We start from the raw sequence: 27055 nt of genomic DNA on the forward strand, positions 1-27055 counted from the left end.
AATGTATTGTCGTACCATGTAGGTAGGCGAGGAAGATGATTAATCAATCAAAACACAGAATAGTTCCAAAAACAGAAAAAAGGGGTCCAGAAAATTCTAGAGGAGACCAGACCGTTGGATCGTCCTGATTGGCGGCTTTTGGTCTAGTTTCATGGCCCTTTCGACGGTCGCTCGTGCGTTGGTACTTTCGCTTGCGTTCGGACTGGACACGTGGATCAGTTCCTTTGTTTACAAGTTTCCTTGTCCCTCTCATTTAATACTTGGTTCATTTTCACCAGCTTTTGCTTTAATCATGTGGCTATTTGACCCTTTCATTTTTTAAAAGAAGCAGCAAGCAATTGAAGGACCGATCAGCCGGGTGATGATGACCTAGAGGGAGCCGGTTCAACGGAACCGCCGGTTCGGTTCGAGGAACCGGCGGTTTCGGTTTCAAAAAGGTGGAGGCCGGAACCGAACCGGCCCTTGAAGAGCCGGTTCCGGTTCCGGGTTTGGAACCGCCGGTTCCGGGCCGGTTCCGGTTCCGGTTCGGAACCGCCGGTTCCAAAGCCCAATTACTCTTTTTATCAAACCTACTCCTCTTTTTTTTTTTTAAAAACCGGGTTAGGAACCGCCCGAACCGGCGGTTCCGGGCCGGTTCTAACAATTCTGAACCGGAACCGGCCCTTGAGGGCCGGTTCCGGTTCCGGGTTGGAACCGTGGGCCCGGTCAACGGGCCGGTTCCGGGCCGGTCAACGGGCCGGTTCCGGGCCGGTCAACGGGCCGATTCCGGGCCCATGGGTCCATTTGGCACCCCCTATGATGACCTCGTTGTTGATGATGCGCACGTCGACCTCGGCCGCCTTTGACTTCCTCTGGAGTGAAGGGCTCCTCGGCGCCCCATTGAAGGACCGATCGGCCGGATGGGCCAATGGTGTGACGGCGGTTATGGAGTTCTACAGCCTCCTCCTCCGCCTCCTCATCCCGAGTCTTGTTGGTTAAGAAAGCGTCGAAAGAGTAATTGACGCTTGACCCTTAAGAGATCTCATAACCTCAAATCATGCCGTCCCAATCCTTCCACCGTCTTATTAATCGCACTTTGCTTTAATATGATATTATGTATATAATAGAGGGTGCATGCTGAAGATTGTGAACTAAACAATTATCGATCATACATTATCATATAAGTGAATGCGCAAGACGTAGGCATGATACTTAAGAGTATGACCTTAATAGGATTTCACTAATCTGTAACTCAACTGTAAGATCGTTCAATAAATAGGGAAATGTACTTCTTACATATATATCCATAAAGGTTAGGTACAATTTTCATTTCGAAAGACAACAAATCAGCCACTTGGAAGATCGCAACAAATAGATAACTGCTCCCGTCTCAACAACCCACGATCAGCGTACCTCACCAACACTATTATATATTATACACATCTCATGGCACACATAAAAAAGGGACAGCTGTGACGCTCAAGTCACAAACCTGCCTGTACGGCCCCGATGTCTTTGGTTAAACTTGCTAGCCCGCCAGGCCTGTGTCACCGGAGGTTGAAGAAAAAATATATAAAAAGAAAAATGAGATGAGCAGGCACGAAAATTGTACTTCTTTCAAAAGCTATTATTAGCCTATTTAGATTTGCTAGACTCGTTGCCCTCACAGAGCCACCCATTCGGAAATGGATGATGCAGCTTTTTATTTTTTTCTAAAAGAAAAGAATAACACGATATCACGCGTTGGGATTGTCACATGAATAATTCTTTTACTGTCAAAGAAAAGAATAACTTGATGAGAATTTCAATATCACATCGAGATCGTCACGTGAATAATTTTTTTTACCGTCAAATTTAACCGAACGCAATTCGTTTTGCGGAAGTCTAAATTGTCCACAGCGCGTGGAATTTGGGACCCGAAAAGGGCCCGCCGACGACTTGGACGAACGACAACTGCGGGCAACGCCATCCGTTCTGTACCGCTTTGCGCCTTTCGGGCCCCGCATGCTTCTCCCATAACCCCTTTTGGTTTTTCCTTTTGTCAGATTCCTATAAACCTTTGACCTTTATGGCACACCTTTTGAGTTTTGGCAAAACTCCCAAGTTGCTCCTCGTCGTCCTGGCCTTTTGTTACATCCATGCCCAACTGGATGTAAACTCACTGCACAAAATCTCCGTGCGTTCAAGTGTCCCTTTTTTCGTGCGTCCCCAAGTGCTCTCTCTGTTCAGCTTTAAGGATGGTCAATGCGTGGCACTTCTTCGGGAATTCTCTGGCAGCTTCAGCAAGTGGGTGGTGCAAGACTTTTCAAGATCAAACTTGGAGTTCATGCATGCAACGATGCACTCCTGGATAATTACGAAGAACCACCGCCCCAAGAAAAGAAACAAATCTTATTCGGATAGGGACACACCAGATTTAAACAAAACAAAAGCTTCTAATGGAATGGATTCCAATAATAAGACTCACTCTCAAGACATTAATTTAACATGTCCAGGGGAGTGTTTATCCTGTTTTATCCATAGACTGGGAAAAAAATTCTTAAGAATAGGTATTTTGAATAATTAACAAATATGTATGCATTCGTTCATAGAAAATGATATCGACCCCCATTGCGTATTGGTACTTATCGGATATAGAATAAATCTACTTCTCTTTGTTCATACGAACCAAATTTTTTTATTTTTATTAAAAAAATAATAGAACAAATATTCATCTTTTTTCCGAGATAATCCCTTGAAAAGGGGAGGTCTCTAGAATATTTTTTTCCAAGGCAACAAAGTTACATAATGTCTATTTTTCGTTGATAAATGGGTATTTACATGGGTTTGCCTTGGTATCGTATTCATACCGTCGTATTAAATGATTCCGGGTAGGGACTAGATAAACAAATCATCTTAATCATCAATGTACTTAAAACATGCATAAAATGCTTCATTCCTTGTAATTTCATGTCCAAATTTCTAGTTTCATATCCACATCCTGAAATTCGAATTCAGTTCATTATGGCCATATTGACTGGGTAGGATTTCTGGATGCGCATTTCGGACATCCTGTTGGTAAATGCCTTGCCATTCCTGGATTGACTTCTTGATTGATGCTCAGATGTCAGATAACCTAATTCATCCGGGTGTCTGTTTCCATTGGCATTCTGGCTATCGTTTGAACTATTCTATCATCTTATTAAGACCCTTTTCCATCTCCTCACCATCTCCTCACTCGCTTGCGGGACACATATCGCGCAGTAGGAGATGCATAGGCAGACTTTCTCATTTATATTTTTGCTAGCTATTCATTGACGTTACGAGAGACCGCCACTCCAAAATACTTTACAGTACAGTGCAGTTAACATCACTACTCGTTTGAATTGTTTCGACGGATGTAGTCATGAATTTGATTCCTTGATACAGCTTCGGCCCGTAAACATAAGCTTCTTTTGTCCACGTCAACGCCGGCGGTGCCACGTAGGACGGCCGATGTCCACGTCACCGATTTTCAGCGAATAGCACTGAATTGGCAAAATGTGAAAATGTTTAGGACTGAATCGGTAAATTTATAAGGTTTAGGACTAAATTGGCAAAATTGCGAAAGGTTTAAGACTTTTTTGACAATTTTCCCCACTAATATTGCTATTTCTTCCTTAAAGTCCTCATCTTCTTTGCACTTTTGCCTCCACAATCTATTAGGAAGTCACATGATTGAAGGGAAAGCTGATTAAAATGAACAATAATAATACTTCACTTAGCAATTATTATGCACGATATCTCAATCTGAGAGAAGAATGCCGGGCCTATTAGGAAGTCAATCTGCAATTATTATGCACGGTATCTCAATCTGCAATTATTATGCACGATATCCTTAAAGTCCTCGTCTTCTTTGCACTTTCGCCTCCACAATCTATTAGGAAATCACATGATTGAAGGGAAAGCTGAGAGAAGAATGTGGGGCCTATTCTTGGAACTTTCTTTCTGAGTTGGTAGTTTTATTTTACGTTAACAGGTGGCTCAGTTTCATTTTTAGAGTTGCCAACAGTGTCGGATTTCCAATAATGGCAGGAAAGTGTCAAAAAAAATTCTAAACTTGTGGTATTGGTATTAATTCAGTCATAAATCTTTCGATTATGTCGGTTTAGTCACAAGCCTTTTGAATTTGCGTCAATTGGGTCTATTTATCCAATTTTAACCGGAAATCATTGACATGGGTGCCGATCATCCTACGTGACACGTCCGGCACCGACATGAATATTTCTCATTTCTATTTTTAATTTTTATATTTTTTGGTTTTTTCTTTACTTTTATTTTTTGTTTAGAGCGAGGGTGGGCGAGGGTGTCATGGCCCTCGCCATGGCTAGGGAGGCCGTCGCGCTCCGGTGTCCACATTAGCACCAGTCGGTGTCCACGTTAGCATTGGTCGGAAGGACTGAATTGACACAAATGCAAAAGGTTTAAGTCTAAATTGGTACGAAAGAAAAGGTTTAGTACTGAATTGGCACAATTGCAATATATTTAGGCAGCGCTAGCCCTTAATCTAACAAAAAAAAAAGGTAAGGAAAAAAGGAACATACCAAAAAAAATTATTAAAAATATATCCAAGGTAGCGTCAGCCGGGCCACGAAGGACGAGCGATTTCCGACCCAAATTGACCGGATGGACTCGATTGGCACAAATTCAAAATGTTTAGCATTAAATTGACACAATTGAAACGTTTAGGACTGTATTGGCACAAATACAATAAATTTATGACTTTTTTTTTCACACTTTTCCAAAATAATGATGGATGTTCTCTCATTTAACAATAGTAATTTGGCGTTTATCTGATTTTCTCATATGCCAAACTTCTCCAGGTAAATCTCCCCCATAATGCACTTTGAAGGGATAAGCATTTACGAATCTCTGAATTAGTATTTGAGTTACGACATTGAACATGTTTATACGCAAAATAAAATCACACACTCTCGTTTCCACTTCAGGGATTTTCACAATGTAGGCAAGGTTTTTCTTTTACTGAATTTCTGTTTCAGTTAAACCTGATTACTCTAGATCGCGCATTATTATATCATCTGGTTCGGAAGTTATTAAATAGTTCTTTCAAGAACAGAGAGTCTATTTAGTAAAGATTTTATTAATTGGTGCGTCCGATAGTGGCATAATCTAATAGTCGTAGTCCTTGGGGGGCAGAACCGTCATATCGTGTTCTGAAAACCAAACCAGGTTTTTTGCTAAATTCATGGTGTGATACCCCCTTTTCTCTTGTTAAATTTGCTGTAAGTCACGTGGTATATTCGCAGTGGTGGCCCGAGCTTACGCCCTCTGATGCGATCTCCGACCTAACACGGCGAGATTGTGAGACCAGGACCATCACCAATTGGTCCTGAGGTGACCATCCGCAGTGGTCGCACCCCACCACTGTGGTGGTCATCGGCCTCCCCAATGTCAGTTGGGAGATTTCTCAAACGATCTCGGTCGTCTTTCGTCGACAGAGGCGGCACACTGTGGGGGTGCTCGTTGCCACCAACGGTGGAAACCTTGGCGACAATGACCAATTACATCGGTGGCTTCTTTACTAGATTAGGGTCTTTTCTTTTTCTTTGTCTGAATTGTTCGATCCTATTCTAGGTGCACCAAATACATAAGGGAACTTTCTGCCATCCGAGGGATGCTTTTATCTCATTTTGTCCGATCAAATGAAAACACCTAATTGCTTTGTTGGAAAAGTAATTCAGATGGGATGGTGAATCATACATCCTTAAAAGACAAATGCATACAAGAAGAGCATGATTCAGAGAGAGGCACCCCGCATTTCACTTAGAAAGGGAGCTTCCAATTGGGACACGTTTTCGACCCCAAAAAAAAAATTGGGACACATGAGTTTGGAAAAGTTTGGGAGGACAACGTGAGCGAAAATTTGATGCATCTGGTGGTATCAGACAGCCACCGTTAGATCAGATAAAAATGTGCACATAATTTGTCCCTCCTTTTTTGTGCACAGAAGCTTTCGCTGGTCTCCTTCACCATCTCGGGATTTATAGGACAACGCGGGCGTGCACCTCAGTGCCCATCCACGCTACAACACAAACACTCTCCCGCAAGAAAAACCCACCCCAGATCTCCTCGATATGACCGGCCACGATGGAGATGTGTCTCCCCCATCCACACAGCTTGCCAGAACTGGACCAATTGCACCCCGTGGTGCCCGAAGGAGAATGAGACGGGTCGAAGAACTGGTCCCTGCTGGCAGCTCCTCCACCACCACTGTGGGCTCTCCTCCTCCCAGGCTCGACCCTGTTGTCAGGTGGGGCAGCTCTAAGAAGCGGTCGTGGCGGCCATCGCCGAGGGATGTGGAAGCTGCTTTGACCTTGCTGAAGTTGGGGGGCCAGGGGGGGGAGTGAAGGGAGTTGGCAGCGCCGTGGCTGGGGGCGGTGCTTCTTCATCAGTGGCGGTGCCGGGTCAGATGAAGACGATCTGCATAGAGTTTGATCCTACCAAGAAAGCTGCAAAGAAGTGAGACCTACCGTTTTTTTAGGGCAAGTTTATTATTATAATGAAGAAATGCTGCTGCTGCTGCTTCTGAAAACAGTGTTTCCAATAATAGTAGGTCCCAGTGGGTTCTGGTTTTCTTGGGACGCATCGTGTCTTGTTGGGATGTTTCATGTCTTCTGTTAAGAGATTGTCTCATGAGTCGCATTACTATCTATGAATGGATTATTGTGTTGGTAAAGCATGGAGAGAGATTCTGCGCTGTGAGTTCTAATTGCATCCGAACTCGCAACGGTGGATTGACAAGTCAACAATATAGTCACGCTGTCTCTGCAACGCCGCCATGATCTCTCTCTCTCTTTCTCGCTATCTCTCTTTGGGTCTGAGATATTTGCCGCTGATGAACTTTCCTTTAGCAGCAACTAGCACTTCTTGACTCTCTCTCTCTGTCTCTCATTTGAACGATTAAAACCTCAGCGACATCTCTGGTTAATTTAACACATGGGTCTTCTCTTGTCATGGCCTTTTTCGAATTTGTCCACTTTTTGCCCCGATCAGAGACCAGAGACTGATATTCCAAAGCCTAGCTGCACGAAACCCTGACAAACTGTAGGGAACCAACCCAGGATGTATTGACCAAAATGGAAGAGAAAAAACCCTAGCTGCACGTAACAGTGATCTGTTGAGATCCTTGGGGCCCTAACCTTTGTTAAACCGAGCTCTCAAGTTGCTCTTGTGTCCTTCTGTTGGGCAAGTGTGTCCAGTCCAGTAGCTCGCTTGGAACATCCTACTGCAATCACCTGGTGCTGTTTGATTTAAGTCCTCGACTAATAAAAGAAATTCAATCTCCTTTAGAGCAGATATATGAGCAATCCAAAGCGTTTGGGCTGCCTATCGGGATATTTCTCATCCAATACCTATCTTCGATAAATGAGGAGAGGTGGGTGGGGATGCCATATAAATTTCGAGAATCATCAGATAGGTGATAAATTAGAATAAAAAAAAACACGAAATTGGAGAAAGGAGGAATTAGTAATTGAGGGTACATTTGTTTTTTCACGGAAAACTCAAGATTTGGAAAAAATTTGTCAAAAAATAATTGATTATATCACTTAGAAAAATTACTCAAAGAAAAATGTTGTCTTTATCGTGAATAATTTTTGACTAATTATTTTCGTAGGTGTGAAGACAATTCACATTCATTTTTGTAAGCGATAAAAGTGTTTACTTTCAAAAAATATTTTTCAAATCTTGAGTTTTTCTTGTCTTTAACATTTACTTGGAGATTATGATGACAGCACAACTAGCTTGTCCCTGTCTAAAGAAACTTAGCAGGATTTAACTTGATACACAAGGTGATAAATTAAAATCTTTGCAGGTAGTGTTCGATATAATTTCGTGCTACTTTAAGGATGCGTTTGTTTCACGGAAAATCAAAGATTTGGAAAAAAAATTTCAAAAAATAAATGCTTATATCTTTTAGAAAAATTAGTCAACGGAAAATATTTTCATTATCACTAATACTTTATGCCTAACTATTTTTGTGGTAGTGAAATTATGGTAGAAATTCTCATAGGTGAAGCAAATCAAACCTATTTTCAGACAAAGAAGATAAAAAAAAGTAAAAGTAGTCCATCTGGGAGTCATCAACATCTCTTTTAGAGGAGATGAGTGCCCCATAGAAAGTTTGGCTTTGATTCTTACAACTTAGAGAAAGGGGAAGAAACTAGAAAGGGGGAGAGAGGTGACCCTTGGGGTCTACTCAAAAGTGAAGTTAGGTAGTGGAGCCCGTTACCACCGGTTATCCTTAGTCAAAGTGATTTGCTTAGTAAACGAGTAGAGCTAGAACTCAAATTACAAAAAAGGAAATTGGCTTGCTTGCTCACATGCTATTAGCCCACCGACTTTATTTTTACATTCATTTATTTTTATGAGTGATACAATCGTTTATTTTTTTGAAAATGTTTTCTAAATCTTTGATTTTCCATGAAACAAACGCATCGTAAGTTAGTATAGAATCAAATAATGTTATTTCTTTTTTTGTTATTGAGATGGCAATAAATGCTAATGGTCTCTGCCAAGCTCTTAGCTGTCCGAGAAATCAATCGAATCCATATTTGGGAAAAAAAAATTCGTTTAAACCCTAGACTTGATGTAAGGAAAACAATCAAGTCCTAAACTTTTAAGATGTTTCAATTGAATCGTAACATATTTACTTTCTTTCTTTCTTTCTTTCTTTCTTTCTTTTGGAAAAGTGCCATCCAATTCCAATAAAGTTCTCTCATTTCTGCAATGTGGCAACCCGAGCCAACAACTCTTAGCGGTTGCTGGTGGAGGACTTCCTTGTACCAATATTAACATTTAGAATTCAATTGTAGTTCGTGCACAAGATTTAGGATTTTTTGTGTGTATTTTGCTTTGGAGTGCGCAAGAGACAGAGTGGGTGTTGGAATATTTATTCATGTATGTAGAAATGATGAAAATAACTAGTAAAGAGTCTCTTTACTTTCTTTCAGAAAAAAAAAAACTTTTATATATTCTCCTTTTGGGCTTCAACTCTTACATAAGGTTCTTGCTTCGACAATTCAAAGTAGGAGAAGGTTTTTAGCTAATGAATCGATATTTAAAATCATTCCATTCAGGATTCCTTTCTCTAGCAAAGCACCGGGTTTCTAAATTATCATATGGCCCCAAGCCCAACTGACAAGTGTCCCAAAAACCTTATATTCTCGATGTATGAATATATATATATATATATATATGAGAGAGAGAGAGAGAGAGAGAGAGAGAGAGAGAGAGAGAGAGAGAGAGAGAGAGAGAGAGAGAGAGAGAGAGAGAGAGAGAGAATGATAAGCAGAGTATTTCGGAAGTTTTGGAAGTTTCACTAGACATAAGGTTTTTTCTGCTCGGCTTTCTCCTCTTCGTTTTGTTCGGGCATTACATACTGTTTTGGACTAAACCCTTCCATAAACTGTGGGCTAGTTCAAACTATTAATCCAAAAACGACTTAAAAAATTGATTAATGACTACAATACTTAAGAAGGAAAAGAAAATTCTCCGTTACCATATACTAAGGGTCCGTTTGTTTCATGAAAAATGAGCAAATTGGAAAACATTTTTCAAAAAATGATTGCTTATATCATTTAGAAAAATTAGTCGATGAAAAATGTTTTCATCATCAATAACAATCTATGCCTAACTATTTTCGTAGGTGATAAAAAAAATTCATTTATTTTTTTAAGCGACATAAGCGATTGTTTTTTGGAAAATATTTTTCAAATCGCTTATTTTTCGTGAAACAAATGGAGCCTAAAGGAAAAACATACAAGACAACATGGATGTACACTTTGAGCAACAACCAAAAAAAAAGAAATTGATCTGTGACGAATATTCTGCATTGTTGTGCTATGCAGTTTGCATAGAAATGGCTACAATTCTGCATGAAGTGAATTATAACCAATTAGAAATAGAATAGTCGTGGTGAAAGTTGAACTTTCCACTTCATCATGGTACCTTGTATTCCCCATGTCATGTTCTAGGTTTGGTAATGAATGAAGTTCCTTTGCCCATTCTTCCTAGAATATCTGTTAATACGAATAAAAGTTTTAGAATTGTACACGTTAGCTTCATTCTAAAAGCCTTTGCATGAACTCTCCTCAAAAGTAGGAAGGGATCAGACCTTTATTTCTCAGGCTTTTATACACAATATTTTTAAGAAAACATTAATTGATTAAATCCCATAGAAGAGAAAATCAGAATTAGAATATTTGGACTTGGAGTGACTCCCAAGTTTTTACTTTATCTTATTCTTGATTGTTTTCCCATGAGAATCCTACGAACCTGTCTTGAGTTTCTTGGGATCCGTCCTTGTACGGAAAGCTGACAACTAAATCTAAATGACTTTCTTTTTTTTTTGCCCCAATGGAGACAAATCGAAATGGTTGTCACAAAAGGGCAACGTGGCTGCGGGCCCGCCATTCGCGCCACGTTGACTTTTTCATCATAACTCTGGCCGTTCGCTTCCAGAGAGGAGGAAGGCGGCGCCCCCGGGGGGGAGGGGCGGGGGTTGGGGGAGAGTGGTGGGGAGGAGAAGAGACGACGTAGAGGCTCAATGTGTCCGCCCCGTGTATCAGTGGGGTGTCCGTGTGATAGGCCGGCGCCACTGCAACCACCTTGTCTGCATTTCAGAGCCAAAAACGACCGGGTTTTGTCGCAATCTAAATAACAAGATAAATTCAGACCTTTGTTACCTTACCTTTCAGGTACTGTCGTCTGAAGAAGTTGTGATAATTGCTGGGAAAGGCCTCTCTTGTTGACGACATGACATTGGGTAAACACCCATCACCCAGAGATGTCAGAAACAGGGCATCGACTCTTTGATCTGACGAGCGAGAGAGAGAGAGAGAGAAAGTCCCTCCCCACTTTTTTTGGTTTGATATTGTCATTTTGATGATGACTGAGAGAGAAGAATGTCGGGCTTATTCTGGGAACTTTCTTTCTGAGTGGGTAGTTTTGCTGGGTCCGTTTCATTCTTCGAAACTTCCAAGATAGTTGGATTTCCAATAATGGAGGGAAAGTGCTAAAAAAAAATCCTGACTTTTTTTTTATAACTTTTATTTTTTTGTATAGACTAAGGGCTGGAGAGGGTGTCCCAGGCCCCGCCATGGCCAGGGAGGGCGTCGAGCGAGAGAAGCCATGTATTAGGGTTGTCGTAGATCCAGTTCCATCATGCGATGAGCCACGTGAAATTGGGCATTTATTGATCTTTTTTATTAGGGTTCTCGTAGATCAAGTTCCATCGAGACAGAAACGGAGACAATGACCACCGAGCAAGAACTATTCAATTGTAACAAAGCCATGATCTCGTCGAGTTAGTTAGGACTCGCAATCGAAATACAAACCGATAAAATTTATGAACTCGAATCCTCGTGAAAGGAACTTTAGACACGGGTGCCCTCTGGTGTTTCGTGCGACTATCAAGTACCAACTTCGGCTTAAGGGAAAATTCTACAGCACAATAATGCGGTCAACGTTGCTTTTATCCGGCGGGTTGATAGGGCGCTTAAACATCAACATGTATGTAAAATTAGGGGTGTCAATGGGTCGGGTCGGATCGGGTCTCCATGATACCCGATCTGACTCGAAACACAACATATGTATTCTTACCCGACCGAGACCCGAAACTGACCAAGAAGATTGGAGGAAGATGTGCTTTGCTGGAAAATCATTTACAGTGCTGGACTAATTGTTTATTTTGTAATAGACGTTAGCATATCATCCATTCATACCATAACATTATTCCCCAAACAACTCCAAATTTGTCACCAAAACACACAAATAGGCCATCATTGCTTACTGCAACAGCACTTACTCTCTTCTCACAACGCCTACAAAATTAGTAACCATGATGGAGCCATCAATCTAAGAAGACTAACAAATCCGGTAGAAGTCACAAATGAAACTTAATGGCAGAGAGCCAAAGGGGCCCAAAAAAAGCGTTCAACAGACAAGCAGAAGGAAATTACCACTTCAGTCTCAGCTTGAGTTCAAATGAAACATAAAAAAACAGATAAATCTCACGAACGAAGAGTGCAAAAGAGAGATTAGTCGCACATCCAATGAACCTCCCAGGTCATTTGCGAATAAAACTCATTCTATGAGCAGGAAATCATCAAGTAGCAGTACTTTACATGAATGGGATGTTATAAATGCGCAAGTTTTTATCTTTGAAGCCAAAAGATCAAACATATCGGATGGAAGCAGCACACTCAAGACGTAACCGGAAAATTGAGGTACTCAACGGCATCTGCTCAGAATTAAATGATAAAACACTTTTGCTTATACATACACTCTTCAGCGGACAAACATAACATCCATCCAAACAATGAAAACGTCTATAGTAGAAAATGGGCAATGATAACATCATGGAAGCAATAATATTCACACCCATATGCTAAGAAAGACCAGGATATAACAAATATCAATTTCCAATCTAGCTGACTACAACGGCATCTAACACTTTGCTAACGCCCATTACCCTAACGTATCTGAATCAGCACATACTGTACGGTATCTAACACTTTGCTAATGCCCATTAACAAGTACCAGAAACCCCACTACTATGACATTAGAGAGCATCCTGGGCAAACAACGGGAGCTCCCCAATTCCAGTTACTGGACAATTGCGCAAGCTTACAACTGATCTACTCCTACTACGTCGCGAGAACGGGCAATCCAATGCACCAAACCGAACTCTCATCAATTCCGCTAAAAACAGCAATCGCGCCACTCCCTCTCCCAATCAAGTCACCAACAAACAACAGACGAGGCAAAGAATAGCCTAAACAAAAAACGTTGCATTTTTGTTTTTTTTGGTAAGGTAAAAAGCATTGCATTTGATCTCGCAACAACACAAGAACCACAAATTGGAGCTCACCTACGCGCTCCGGACGAGAAGGGATTATCCAGATTGGAAACCCGCACGGATCAGATCCCGAACTGCGGCCCCTGGAAGAACCCCGACCAAGGACGATCACCAGCCGAGAAGGGGCCTCCGCAGATTACGGCCGAGACGCGGAAGCCACGCCAAGGAGGAGAGAGAAAACAAACACAAAAGCCCAGATGAATAAAGAGACTGAAAAACTTCCAAAAAAAGGCGTTTTGAAAGAGGAGCTGCGAAAGGGTCCGTTTACTAACTCGGCATGTCCCAGGGCTCGCACTTGTTGAGATCTACTTCGGAGATTGCACTGGCGGAGAAGGAGCTGTTCAGGACCTTGGGCGTGAGGTAGTGAGTTATGATCTCCTCGTCCGTGGGGTGGAACCTGAAGCCCGGAGGCAAATCTATCAGCTCCTGATGCTCCCTCCCTTGGTTCACCACCACGCCGTCTTCTTCCATGGCCGCCAACTTTCGAAGAGAAGCAAAGGAACTGGATAATCGAAAGCACCGTTGATCAGAAAGACTGGAGAAGAAACGATTTTGGAGGAGAAGCTGTTTTAGAAAGGAGGACAAGGTGAGAAAGAGAGGGGCTTAAATAGAGACCTTCTTCTTCTCCTCCTCCTCCTTCTTCTTCTTCGTCTTCCGCAGCTCACGAGTCCACAAGATCCGTAGAGGCTAAGGCACTTGTGGAAGAAGCCTCGCTCTCATTGAACAGTTCATTTGTTTTTTTTTTAATCATTTTTATTTCTTTTTGTATATTTAATTGCAATCTGTCCTTTTGTTTGAAAATTAATGTGAATAAAATAAACGAATTAACTGCAAATAAAGTTCCGACCAAAAAAAAAAAAACTGCAAATAAAGTTTTTTTTTTAATTTTTTTTGCCCCCCACTTGCGTCTAACACGCTGGGGCGGACGTCCCTCCACATTAACCCCGACTTGCAAAAAATTTTGGGAAGCTGCCGGTCCAATTCATGCACAAAGGATTTCATTTTAACTGAAAATTGGGAAGACTCATGAGTGCCCGTAAATCCGCCAAACCACAGCGCACCGAACCACTCGCGAATTTGAGCAATCCCGTCTCCCCGAGCATGTTACTTGCTACCCAAATAAATCATTTATATAAATCGAGCCTTCCGTCGGCGTAAAAGAATCGAATCAGCAAATGGAGTTGAGTTAATTTGTTTCGAAGGTGTCGGGGGCTGCCCTTTGTAAGTTTTAAAATTTCTTCTCGTTCAACATGGGAATAATTTTTTTTTTTTGGTGGTCGGTTTTGGCCTTCTTCGCTTATACCTCGGCCGGCGAGGCTGTGAGGGGACGGCGACCGATCGGAGGGGGGCCGCCGTTGTCGTGCAACCCGCAGACCGTTGCCCGGGCTTGCACGATCACCGTGAGGGGCCACGCGACCCAGGCGAGCCGGCGGCCCTCGCTCGGGTTCACGACCCTCATCGAGGGTCACTAGACCCCAAGCGTCCCTCGTCGGTGGTCGCCGAGGGCTGCCCGAGGTCGTTCGACCTTAGAAGACGACCGCTGGCGCCAAATCCGAGTCGCCGACTCCAACGAAAGGTTTCAACTTTTCTTTAATAAAAAAATGAAAAAAATGCTTTGCAAATATAATTTTTCCAAATTTTATTTTACCCAAAGTTGCTTTGCAATGAGCTTTCAAATTACAACTTACCAAGCATAATTTGCATTTTGAAAAACTCCTACAACTTAAAGTCCTTTGCATTTTCTCAAAGACTTTCCCCCAAAATATTTCCAAACGCATCCTCCATGTTTGTGTTCGGATAATACCCAAGCACAAAAATGTTCATAACAACACCCGATTAATTTTACTATTACCCAAACTCAGTGAGACCCGAACAAGAAGTGCATATAAATTTAGGGTCGGGTCGGGTCCCTTGTTCGTTATGGACACCCCTACGTAAAATGAGTGCAATGGAGATGTGAGTACTCCTTGCAATGGGATCGGGCTTCCGACAAAGGATAAGGTCATAAATAACCGTATTCGGAGGAAAGATAGGTGTTGGCCCTATTGAGAAAAAACATGAGAAAAAGCCGAAGGCCGTGGGATTTTCCAACCGAGAGATTTGAGAACGGGCGGGCGAGAATGCGAGTTATAGAAGGTGGAAGATGGAAGCAGATGAAAAGCAGAGGTACGGAGCGCTTAGAATGTACAGATATCAAATCAAGGATCGAGGGCAACGTTGTAATGGGATTCATATGGTCGACCGTACTTAACGGGATAAGGCATTGATCATTTGCACCAAATAGAAACCAATGAGTTAGAGTACATTGCCCTCCATTTGTGATCTAAAGTTCTCCTGAAAGTCCAAGCAAGAGAGATAATTTACCATGCTAAAAGTTCAATGAAATAATGTTAACACGATACTAGTCCCGATGTTACTCTCATCTTCATTCTTTAGAATATCGAGAAAATTACAGAAAGATGTTGAAATTGGTGAACATTTCGGGGACCCTTATTTCTCACATCGGGCACGCTCACGTGAACTTAGGAAAATCGAAGTATGATCCGACGACATGTGACCCCTGCGCACGGAATGCGGGGGTTCGGGAGTAACACTCCCGACACGGGTGTCTAGCTGCCCGATCAGATGCAGCTGCCCGGTCAGCGAGCGGGGGTTTCGCTCGTTGGCCCATTTGTTAAGGAATTAAAGGAGTTTCAGATATGTTTAGATTTTGGGCCCGTTTATGGCACATATATTTGCTCTTTTTTTTTTTTTTTTGGCTGATCATTGTAATAAGTTGTGCGGCTATAAACTTAAATCATAATGAAATCTCTTTACAGAATATAGCCCTATTATGGGGCGAACCTGGGTAAACTTGTGCGTTGTCTATTTTTTTTTTTTTCTGCGTGATCATTCTGATTGAGCGTGCAATACAACCCTTCAAAAGAGTCCTAAACTTATTGCAAATTATGTTAATTCAGTTCTAAATCTTTTTTTCCAATTCCATTACAAACCTTTTTGCATTTGTGCCAATATAGTTCTTCCGATCAATTTTATCGAAAAACAGCAACGTGATAATTTTCTAATATTTTTTTATTTTTGATTTTTTTCTTTTTTTTGTCCATTGCTAATGGCCAACCGGCAATTGGGCAAGGTCGGCCTTGCGAGGGGCGGTGATGTTTGGTCTCGCCGTTGCTCGGGCAAGGCTCGACCTCGTTGCCCCTAGCGAGTCCGACCTTGTCGTCACTTGGGCGAGGCCCGACCTTGTTGTCACTGGGTAAAGTTGGCCTCACCAATGGCTAGGCGAGGATTGCCCTCTCCAAATCTGGCGGGGGCAACCCTCACCTAGGTGACAGCGAGGTCGGCCTTGTTTCGTCACCAGTGGCCTCATCGGTCCATACCTCTAGCCTCGTCGGATCCGTCCGAGGAAGAAGAGAAAAAAAAAAGGAGGAAAAAAGAATAAATAAATAAATTCTAAAAATACTAAAATATTAATAAAAATTATCACGTCGGCGAAGACAGTATCACGTCTGCAGTTTTCAGTCAAAATTGATCGAGACTTTTTTGGCAATTGTCTCTGAGAATCCTAGCTACGCATCTAGAGAATTGCGGGACGTTGCGAAATAGCTTTGAGCTTCTTATTTGTCTTTCTCGGACAAAATGAGGAGAATTTGCATAAACACGGTCTAAGAACCGACATATTCCTCACTGAGTTAATGCTAGACAACATCATGCGGTTTTATATTACATTGGACGATGACTACAAACTTCCACAATCATTCTTACCACAAAAAAAAACCAAACTTAAGGGATGAGAGTCTCCCAAGAAGACATGAACTCAAGGGATTTGCTATGCCGGTGAGACTTACCCGTGTTGGCGGACATTAGTTTTTGATTTACCCTTTTTCAGTCAGCACAATATTTGATCTTTTCTTTTCTCTTTGTGTTAAGCAACATGTTGTGTAAATATTTGCACTTTATGTTAAGCACTACAAGCAAATTACCGCTTGTCGCATTATTATCAACAATAATTTATGTCTAAATATTTTCTTAAAGAATGAAATTATTTCTTGTTCATTATTTTTTTTTAGGCGATGTAAGAGATTATGTTTAATATATATTTTTCAAAATATTCATTTTTCGTAAAATAAAGGAAGCCGATATCGGAATTGGCATGGAAACTTCGCGGGAAGCAGGTCAGAGAAATTCCATCTGATGAGCCCATAAGAGGCAGAAGAAGCGGCCCACTTAGCAAGTTTGTGGGCTGGGCTTATTGGGCCTTATAAGTCTAGAACTAGAAGTCCGCCACCGCAACAGATCTAATTCCATCTAGACTGAAACCGAGACAATAACCTTTTCTCACCAACCAAGAACATTTCCACTGTAACAAAGTGATGATCGATCTCGTCGAGTTAGTTTAGACTCAACATCAATCTATATTATCAATATCAAATCCCAGCAAAAGGAACTCCTTTAGACCACTTCAGGACCAGACGGGACATGACCACTGAACTTAATCGGGTACTTTGAAAAGGTCTACTAAACACTCAAAAGTGATCACTGAAATTACGGAGATCACTCAAGTGCCGACCCGAACGATGTAAGAAAGATTCATATAGCCGACACAGCATCTAGCAGAATAAGGCTTGATTTGTTGCTATTGTCGCTGTCATTCGCGTTGGGTAAAAACCGATCAATTAGAGCGCAAGTTAGCATATGATAATGACCGCAAACCATAACTAGACGTGCAAGTAGACATAGACTAAATTGTGCTCTCTCTGTGATTTTGAGTCGTCTCCTTAAATTCCTAGCAAGAATGGAAATCTTTCTGTGCTGAAATTCAGTGAAGTAATGTTTAACACAGTCCTAGATGAAAAGCCGTCACTATCCGCTTCAGAAAACCAGCTGCACGTCCAGAGAGGGGGGGAATCTCTAAAGAACACAAGAAAATTTCCTCACTAGAGTCAATGTTCAACAGCATTATGCGATTTTACATTACATAGGACGATGACCAGGAAATTACACAAACATTCTTAGCACAAAATAAACAGCTTAAGGGATTCAAGAGCCCATCAAGAAGACATGAACATAAGGATCTGATACATGATAGGCAGTCACTCCCACGCTGTTGCGACTGAAGATCGGCGGCCGTCTTCACGGGTGCGAACTCGAATCTCATGGTCCCCTTTTCGATCATGCCACTGAAGGGACAGGACACTTGTAAGCCTGATTCTGGCACCGTCTCCTTATAACCGGTGTTCTCGGAGATAGGCTCGAAGCCCCGAAACAGAAGTACTGGCCCCTAAATTTCTTGCGGAAGGAGCCTCGTTTGTCCGTCGGGTTCGAAGTTCCGTCTGTAATGACTTCTTCCTTGGAGCATGATGGCCCGGCAACCTCAGGTTCAACATAGACACCCTTCTGCTTATAGTTGTTCACTGAATTGGGCGACGAAACTGGTGACTTTGAAAACGAGCTCGAACGAGACCGACGCGGAAGATTCGGGTTTGGCACAGCCTGCAGAACTCCTTGCCTTAAACCCGAAGCCAACTTCTTTCTGTTGGATGGGCTAGAAATATCGCTCCTCACTGAGAGCGTCCTCTTGTGGTTAGGAAGCGAAGAGGGCTTCGCGAATCTCTGCCGAAGGGGGACAGGAGTTTCGTCTGAGCTACAGTTACCCGATCCTGCCTCGCCCGATCTTTTACCTCTCTCGGTATTTTTTTCTCTATTACGAGGCCACAACAGAACCTTTCTGAGCCGCTGTGCAGCAGAATTTGCAGTGCCCGGTTTCTTGCAAATGAACGAGTTATCATTCTCATTGGTTGAGTCGAATGAAGATGAAGCAATTCCCGGGATAGCCAGATCTTTGGCATCTAATGCATTCTCAATGCCTGTATGCAAGAATATCTCGCTATCGACGATTCTAAAGGATGTCCCTGGACTGCTTCCATTGACTTGCATCTTCAAATGGGAAGCGATGGCTTTTCGGGCCGTGAAGTCCTGAGCTCCAAACATTCCCCCAACTGAAATCAATTGTCTAATCAAGATATCTGATGATACAGAATGTGGCCGCTGTTTGAGTAGATCGAGTGCGGTCATGCCATCTTCATCTCGTACATTCACGTCGATTGAGCGGACAGTCATCAGAAGCTCAATCAGTTCCGAATGAACATTCCCGATGATCGCCATGTGAAGAGCAGTTCGGCCATCATTGTTCTTTGCATTTATGATGTCTTCCAAAGCCTTTCCATGTACCAATTGCTTCATGAGCTCCATCTGCCTGTCTAATCTTCGGAAGCCGGGAGTCTGGAACCCTGAAATCGCCATGTGGAGGAAGGTTTCTCCAGCACCATTTCGGATGAAGGCAGAGGAGGGTGAAGCAGATATCAGGGCTCGGACTGTGGCTAATTGACCCTTGAGAGCAGCAATGTTGAGGGCTGTGTTGCCTTGATGGTCTGTGGAGCCGCCGATGTCAAAGGATTCTGTAAGGTACTTAACTACCTGCAGTAAAATTCGAGAGAATCGGTTAACTAATTGACAAATGACGAGGTTGTTCCAACACAGTTAAACATGGAGAACAATCAAAGCCATGGACATCTGAAAGTGATGTTTCATTTCATACATTACGATCTCCGACAAAGTTAAACAGAGGCAAAACAAAGTCAAGCCAGCTAGATCTATCATCGGCTACTACATCAACTGATATTTGAACATTATAAGCTCACATCTTCATTACGATTCATGGAGGATTACAGGCTAAAACATACAAAAGCCGGAACATGAGATTTCGCGAAAAATTCAACCAACTCACCTCAACCTGTCCTCTGCTCGCGGCTGCATGTAAGATGGTGGATCCTTGAGCATCTCTATAAGCCAAAACATCAGAGCAATTGCTCAAAAGCTCCTTCAGAATCCTCAGATTCCCTCCCCTAGCTGCCGCATGAGCAGCCCTGTTCATCATCTCCCACCTATAAAGCGAAGGAATCTCCCCGATATGCTCCTCCAATTCCCCACCTTTCCCCGTCGAAAGCCTCGGTGAGACCGCAAAATCGAAAACAACCTTGAACACTTCACAGCTCTTGCTCCTAGCAGCAGCATAAAGCACATCAGTGACCCCAAATTCTCCTTCTCCAAAAACAAGTAAAGGGTCCCTCTCAAGCAGTTCTTTGACGAAACCCAAGTCTCCGGCCGACGCGGCGGTGTACATGAGCCACCCGCCATAGCCGCCTCGGAGGAGGGAATTCTTCTTGCCCCTCTTGGACTCGCACTCCTGAAAGAGCTTCCGTGCGACCTGAGACCGGCACTTGGCGACGTCGTGGAACTTCTCATCGTCATCCCACACGGTCTCGAGCCGCCGGATCCGGCGGAGGGACGTGAGCTTGATGAGGTGATTGTTGTCGATCTTAAGGAGCTCGCGGACCAGGTCGTAGTGGCCATTCGCAGCCGCCCAATCTATGGGGGCCGCATACCACCATTGATCCCCGGTGCTCTCCCACCGAAGAGGAAAGTACGTAGGAGCCATCAAGAAGACAAATATGCCAACAAGGAAGGATTTTTCAACAGCAGTTGAATCCAGAATCTTACAACAAAACCACCAGTCAGCTCAGCAAGACGAAAAAACACGAAGAGTTGGTGCGCTTTACTCGATCCCAAGCATTTCTCACGCACACACCCCCAATAACCAAACAAATACCGCAGATCAAGAACGTCCCGACGACAAAAGAGAGATACCCACGAAGTATTTAGCTTCCAAAGAGGCGCTCGAGGTGAGTTAGGACCTGATGGATCGATCAATGGCAGGAGGAGGACAGGGTAGGCGAAGCGGTTTCTTCAATGGCGGGTGTCGCGGAATAAAGAGGGAGGCGAAGCGAAAAAGGAGAGAGAAAGCATGCGTCGACTCCCGAACAAGGACGGGTCGAGAGTTAAAGCGGAGCTAAAGAAAGGACAGAGACAGACAGAGACCCCTGCGCATTGATGATAAAGCTCGCGCATTTTGACGACATGGAAGGAAGAGAAAGTCGTCGACGCTGTTTATACTTTGAGCGGCTGCGCCTGACCTACCTGAATCAACAACCGTCGCAGTTCCGCGCGACACGAATCGACGTGTCGAATGCAGACAAGACGGAGTTTCTTTCACAATTTGTTTCTCGAAGAATCTAGATATTAATGTAATATGGCTAAATTTCTATGATAAAAATTATAACAGTTTTCAATTATGCCCCTTGAGATGACTACAAAAATGGGGGAAAAAAAAGGGCATAAATGATCTCTAAATTTTGGCCCGATAAGCATTATGGTCATTGTACTTTTAATTTGTTTAATAAGATCTTAAATCTTAGCCCAATGTGTAATATCGTCTCTGAACTTTTAAATTGTTCAATATGATTCATGGAATTTGATATATGTCCACTTTAATTCTTCAACTATATGAAAAAAGTTCAATACTATCTCTGAACGTGAATTAATGGAAAGACTACATTGAACATTTTCATATAATTTATGAGCTAAATTGAACACGTATAAAAAATTTATCGAACAAACTAAAATTTCATTGATCATATTGCATATTTGGATAAAGTTTAGGAATTACTTCAACAAATTAGAAATTCAAAGACCATGTTATCCATCGAATAAAAGCTTACGGATCATTTGTATCATTATTCCTACGAAGATGTGATGTTATATAGTGCAAACTTGTTTTTTGACGATCATTTTTGTTTTTCATTACTTCGTGCTATTGTAAATACAACATGATACGAGTTTTCGTTATGTTTACCACGCAATGTCGTAACTAAGTGCAAGCACGTCGCAATAGTATTTCGCAACGCTATTGTTACTAGCATAATCAAGTGCCAAACTACCATAAAACAATACGATTCTGTGGTGTATTATTGTACCGTAGAAGCATGGATTTTCACAATGATTAGTGTTGATTTGGTGGTATGAAAGAGGAAACGAGAACAGTGACGGAGTGAGGGGAAGGCTCGAACCTATGGAAAAAAAGGGGTGAGCTAGAGGAATATTTCGCTTTTAGGCAGATCTGATCACAAAAGCTTGATGGAACACATTGACCACGAATTGGAGAGATTGAGGACAATTTGTCGTGTCTACCATAAAAAAAAGAAAAGAAAGTTAAATTCCCTTTTTTTCCCAATTTGCAAGGCGATGATGCTGATGCTGATGCTGATGCTGATGATGATATCTCTATTGAGGAAACATAAATTCTTGAAAGACCAGAACTTCAGCATTCATCGAGGAAATGTTGTGGTGATATCATAGGTGATCAATTTAGGGCATGCATGACAATATTTATGGAGCAAAAATTCGCTCAAGAACGATACTTTTGGAGCAAAAATCTATTTGATTTCGCAATGTCACTTTTCTACTTCTATAGCATTTTTTTTTTTTTACTCTGAAAGTAGTTTTGGAGCCACTTGAAAAATTAAAAGAAAATCACTCTTATCGAGAAGTAGAAAAATTAAATTCTGACTAGAAATTAATTTCTAGAGTAGAAGTATTGCCATATGCGCTCTTTAACCTTTTACTTTTTAAGCTTTGGAAGAGTTAACGAAAGGAGAGGTTGTGCATTGTGATCATTAGATTATTGGGTTTGCATTCTTCTAAACTTGTGGGTCATTAGCGGTTGATTAGTTCCTTTGCCTTTTTTTTTTCACTTACAAGTGAATATAACTCGTACCACGATAAATTTAAACTCACAAGAAATTGCTTATGCATAATTTGATATGATGCAGAATGTCTCATGACGTACGAAATTTGATATTTTGTCATTTCAATCTGAAATATTATACCGTCCGTAGCCGGTGACATCTAAATTCCGAACTCGGGGCACTATATTCGGCAATTCCGCCTGGAGATGAATTCATCTACTAAAAAGTCGAGAGAAAACATATATTACCCAAGTGCAACGCAAAGGAAAACTTCAGCAGTGTATGGTTACAAAAATATGAATTTCTACGTCATATTATATATTTTAACATTATATATTTTAAAAATATTTTTTTACGACATTGAACTACTAACCTTCGAAGACTAATTTCCTTTTGATATATTAAAATACGAAAACTTCAGTAGTGTATAGTTACCAACTTGATCATAGGTTGACCTCGTTGGCCACCGACGGGAGGAAGAAGAAAGGAAAAATAATTCGAAACAAATAAAAAATATTATTAAAATTTGTTCACGTCGGCGTCGGTCGGCATACCTGTCAACACCGGCCGACCAAAATTGGTCGAATGAACTGAATTAGTACAGATGCAAAAGTTTTAGGATAAAATTGGCACACAAAAAAAGTTTATGACTGAGTTGACATAATTACAAAAGGTTTAGCATTGAATTGACAAAATTACAATAGATTTAACATTTTTTTGGACAAATTTCCCCGGTAATCTTCAAAGATGAATTTCCGTCCATATAATTTCTCGGGTAAACTCATAAAATACGAACTTTTTTTTTTTAACAAACTATATGATTTTAGCTAATCACAATATCGAATTAAAACCATAACAAATCAATCTTCGAACCTGTGCCTCGCATGAGATTTCTGCTAATACAACCATAAAACGAGCTATGACACAATTCGAAGCTAAAACTATAATGAAGGGAGAAAGTTACAATATGAAAAGTTTTGGTTATTTCATGTGAAAGAAACATTTTGCGAAAACACTTTTTTTTTTTGGTCGGTTGGAGGCTCCTTCAACTAATCAGAATTGTCGGCGGCGGAAAGAGAACGTTATCAGAATACTCGGTGCGGTCGGCAGAATTTCGTGGTTGCAAAATGAAATGTCCGCTCCAGCAATGGACTAAAAGTCCAGTACAATTTGGTATGCAATTAGGCATGCGATCATGCCAAGATTTGACGAATTATTTTCCAAACGTCCGACACCATACGAGATGTTGGGTAGGAATCGAATCTTAAGACCTCGCAATTTGAAATATAAAATTTCGAAAACGATGACCAGTTGATTGAGATTTCTAGCATCCATCGAAAAATCGAAGTCGGACTAAATGTGTCAAACGGATGGGTCGGGTAGGATCGAAAATGATCTGATCCATTTAACCCGTTTTGACCCATTTCTATACAATACAAATCTAATTATCCATACCCAACCTAACCCATAACTAACCCATATCCGACCCGTATTACTTAAACACTTTTATATTTAATTGAATCATAGAATACTTATTTCTCATAATTTGTTAAAAAATGATATTGCTAAAATATTTTTATGCGATACAAATTTAGTGAAAAAATCATTCTTATTTTTTTAAAAATTATTTTTTAATAAATGATTTTTTAAGTTTTAATTTTTATTTTCTATTTTATTTTCCTTTTGTTCTCTCTGAAACTTGGCAGCCGGTGGTGACAAGCGGTGACAGTGCTCCATCGGTTTTCATATTTTTTTAATTTAATTTTACTTTCTTTCTTTTACTAATAAAAAAAATAAACTAATAAACTTGAGGCCCATATTGGAGTTCTTGTTGTGACCTATTTTTGACCAATCTAATTCAATTTTAACTTTTTGGACTCATTTTCATTGGCTATTTAAAAACTTACAATCCATGTACAATCCATACAAAATATGAGTCACAAAATGGGTATTTGATCCATATTGACAACTCTAAGTCAAACGTGTGAGAAGGCTCAAAGGGATGAGAACAACCAAATCAAGCACTGTCACATGCTTGTCCTTAACACAATGTCCAAGAATAGTTGTTCAAAAGAGAGAGCCGCCCAACTCCTAACCTCCAAATTACACCACGATCTTCATAAATTATTGCTCAAAAATCAGATAGAACAACAACTATTAATCTATCTAAAAGTTTCCCTTGACAGTCAGAAGCTGAGTTTAACACTCTTGACTCCACTGAACTGCCTCATAGTCTGTCTTGGCAAAATGGGTCTTGCCTAGATTCATAGATTGTGCTAATCTTCAAACCAACACCCCCCAAAAAAAAACATATTTCCCATTTAAAAGTGAAGTAAAATGATTTACTTTTCTCGCAACGAAGGGGTAAATGAATCTTAAAACTTTCAAAAAACGCAATTAAATCATATAACTTATCAGAAAATGCAATCAAATCCTAAAACTTATCAAATTTGTGAAATGAAATTCTTCTGTTCATTATATTTTATGAAAGTTTTGAGACTCGATTGCACTTCCGTGACAAGTTTTAACACTCAATTACACTTTCGTGATAAGTCACGGGACATTCCGTAAACTTCTTCCGTCAAAGAAAGAAAGCATATAAAGTTGAGGGATTAAGAGACAAATTTATTTTGGGAAAGAGATCACCGAAGAAAGTCTTCCCCGTTCCAAGCAAAGCAACAAACTCCTGCTTCCACGGATTAATAAAGTGACTTAAAAGAGTCGCCTACTTCAGTGACTGGGGCTTCTTTTGAGGCAATGCACAGCGTTCCTGCTTCCAAGAGTTCCTCTCTAAGCTCTCTTATCCATTGGGCTATTGAGGGGACAACCTCTCCAAAGTCTTCATCTCTTCTCTCCAGTCCAACCACTTAGACTCCCAGCACATAAAACACAGAGCCCTAAAAGCAGAGTAGGCCATGTGAGCAAAAAAGCTATCAACTTTTTTCATCAATGAACCGATCCGAAAGGCCAACTTTTTTCATCAATGAACCTTCAAAAAGGCAAGTATGTGTGGGTGGTGGGTTTATCTTGATTCTTTGCTTTAGCTGTGACACATTGCATGTGATGAGAAGTCAGATTTCACCTCCCTTTCATGCATCCCTTTAATGTCTCCCTTCGCTTTCACTTGCTGCTTTGGCTTTCCCTTCCTGTATCTTCCCCCCTTTGATGGAAGCTGTTGAGGACTCAGAATCCTGATGCTCACATGGGTGATTGATGACCTAAAGAAAAACCCATTATTATTAAAGTCTTCATAGGAACAGCCAGTCACAGGCCACTCAGTGCTTATCCCCATTGATGAGGGACTTTAGGGTTGGACAGTGAGGTGTGAGCATGAAAGCTAAAGCAATCAATTGAGCTAATATGATATTTGACATTTGGTTCTTGAATTGCTGATAATTATTGAAATATATCTCATATCAATTGTTATGAAATTTATATGCTCTTTATGTAAATGTGATTCCTCAAATTGAAATATATATCACATCGCTTAACTATCCCGTTTTTATGTTTACGTTTGAAAGTTACATGTGGTTGGTAGGTTTGTCCTTGAACATTGTTTTTGCCATGACTTGAAGGTTTAGTCCTTGATATTATCCAGAGAATTCTAACATGTGGTGCATGTTTCAATACCTTATATCTGGAAGTACATATAGGAAATAACATGTGGGAAGGTCTTTGAGTATAGTATCCAACTTATATACAGGTTAAGTTTTTCTTTCTTCTTGCACCATGGAACTGCGACACAGCGGTAGCGGAAGAGGCTTCTCGATCACAAGGAGGGCAAGGAATTGGACTCCTTGCACTCACGTGCCATTCTCCAGTCTCGCTAGTGCAACAAGGTCTCCAAGCTATTCATGGAAACATTTGGCCCCATCAAAGTGTATGACACAGTAGAAGCAAGCATATACCTCGAAGACTATGATCATTGAATATCCAGAAAAAGAAGGGATCATGATCTGAAGGAACCCTACCATTTTCGTAAAATCTGGGAGTTGAGGGAGACAACTGGAGGTGGAATCCACTAATGGCTATCAAATGGTAGATGGTCAGCATCAAAACTCTGGCCCAGCTGAGTAATACAATCGACTACCGTATGGAAACTTTTCTGACTTTTTTTATGAAAACAGATGGGTGGGCACAACTAGAAGTTTGGGCATATCTTTCTTAATCCGCAGAGATAAGTTGTGCATGGAAAAGATACTACAATATGATAGCATCATTGTCTTAAAGCCAGAGAGCTTTTGCTCAGAAGAAAGTCGAAACTCTCAATCATACACTGACCCAGTATTCATCCACACGACGCGCCCTATTTGTTTAGGAGTCGTCAATGTCACGAGTCCAGCGTAGATCTCATTGTTGTTTAAACAAAAAGAATCTCAGAAACAAGATCAAAATGACGGCTCAATCAAGACTTGAGTCACCTTGGAGTCAGTCAAGCCACATACTCAACAACTGTCTCTGTATGAACTGTGAAATCCCATTCCTAAAAGACACTAGAATAACTTCAAACACTGGATTCACAGATCCACGCGTA

General features: G+C 41.2%; 1 protein-coding gene across 1 annotated transcript; it reads right to left on the reverse strand.

Moving 5' to 3' along the window:
- Positions 1-17818: 17818 nt before the first annotated feature.
- LOC115741244 lies at positions 17819-20939 on the reverse strand. The gene is made up of 2 exons (XM_030675052.2): positions 19665-20939; positions 17819-19354 (listed from the first exon to the last, which is right to left on the reverse strand). The coding sequence occupies exons 1-2, from the start codon at positions 20373-20375 to the stop codon at positions 18050-18052; spliced, it is 2016 nt and encodes a 671-aa protein (XP_030530912.1). The 5' UTR covers positions 20376-20939; the 3' UTR covers positions 17819-18049.
- Between the last annotated feature and the right edge of the window lie 6116 nt (positions 20940-27055).

This window comes from Rhodamnia argentea, chromosome 8 (assembly GCF_020921035.1).
Source record: "Rhodamnia argentea isolate NSW1041297 chromosome 8, ASM2092103v1, whole genome shotgun sequence".
NCBI classification, from domain to species: domain Eukaryota; kingdom Viridiplantae; phylum Streptophyta; class Magnoliopsida; order Myrtales; family Myrtaceae; genus Rhodamnia; species Rhodamnia argentea.

What these genes read in the sequence shown, in the direction of transcription:
- LOC115741244 (XM_030675052.2), bottom strand. Translation starts at nt 20,375, where the DNA reads ATGGCTCCTACGTACTTTCCTCTTCGGTGGGAGAGCACCGGGGATCAA. An exon ending in CGAGCAGAGGACAGGTTGAG is followed by an intron (nt 19,355 to 19,664) that starts GTGAGTTGGTTG and finishes ATTTTACTGCAG; the next exon opens with GTAGTTAAGTACCTTACAGA.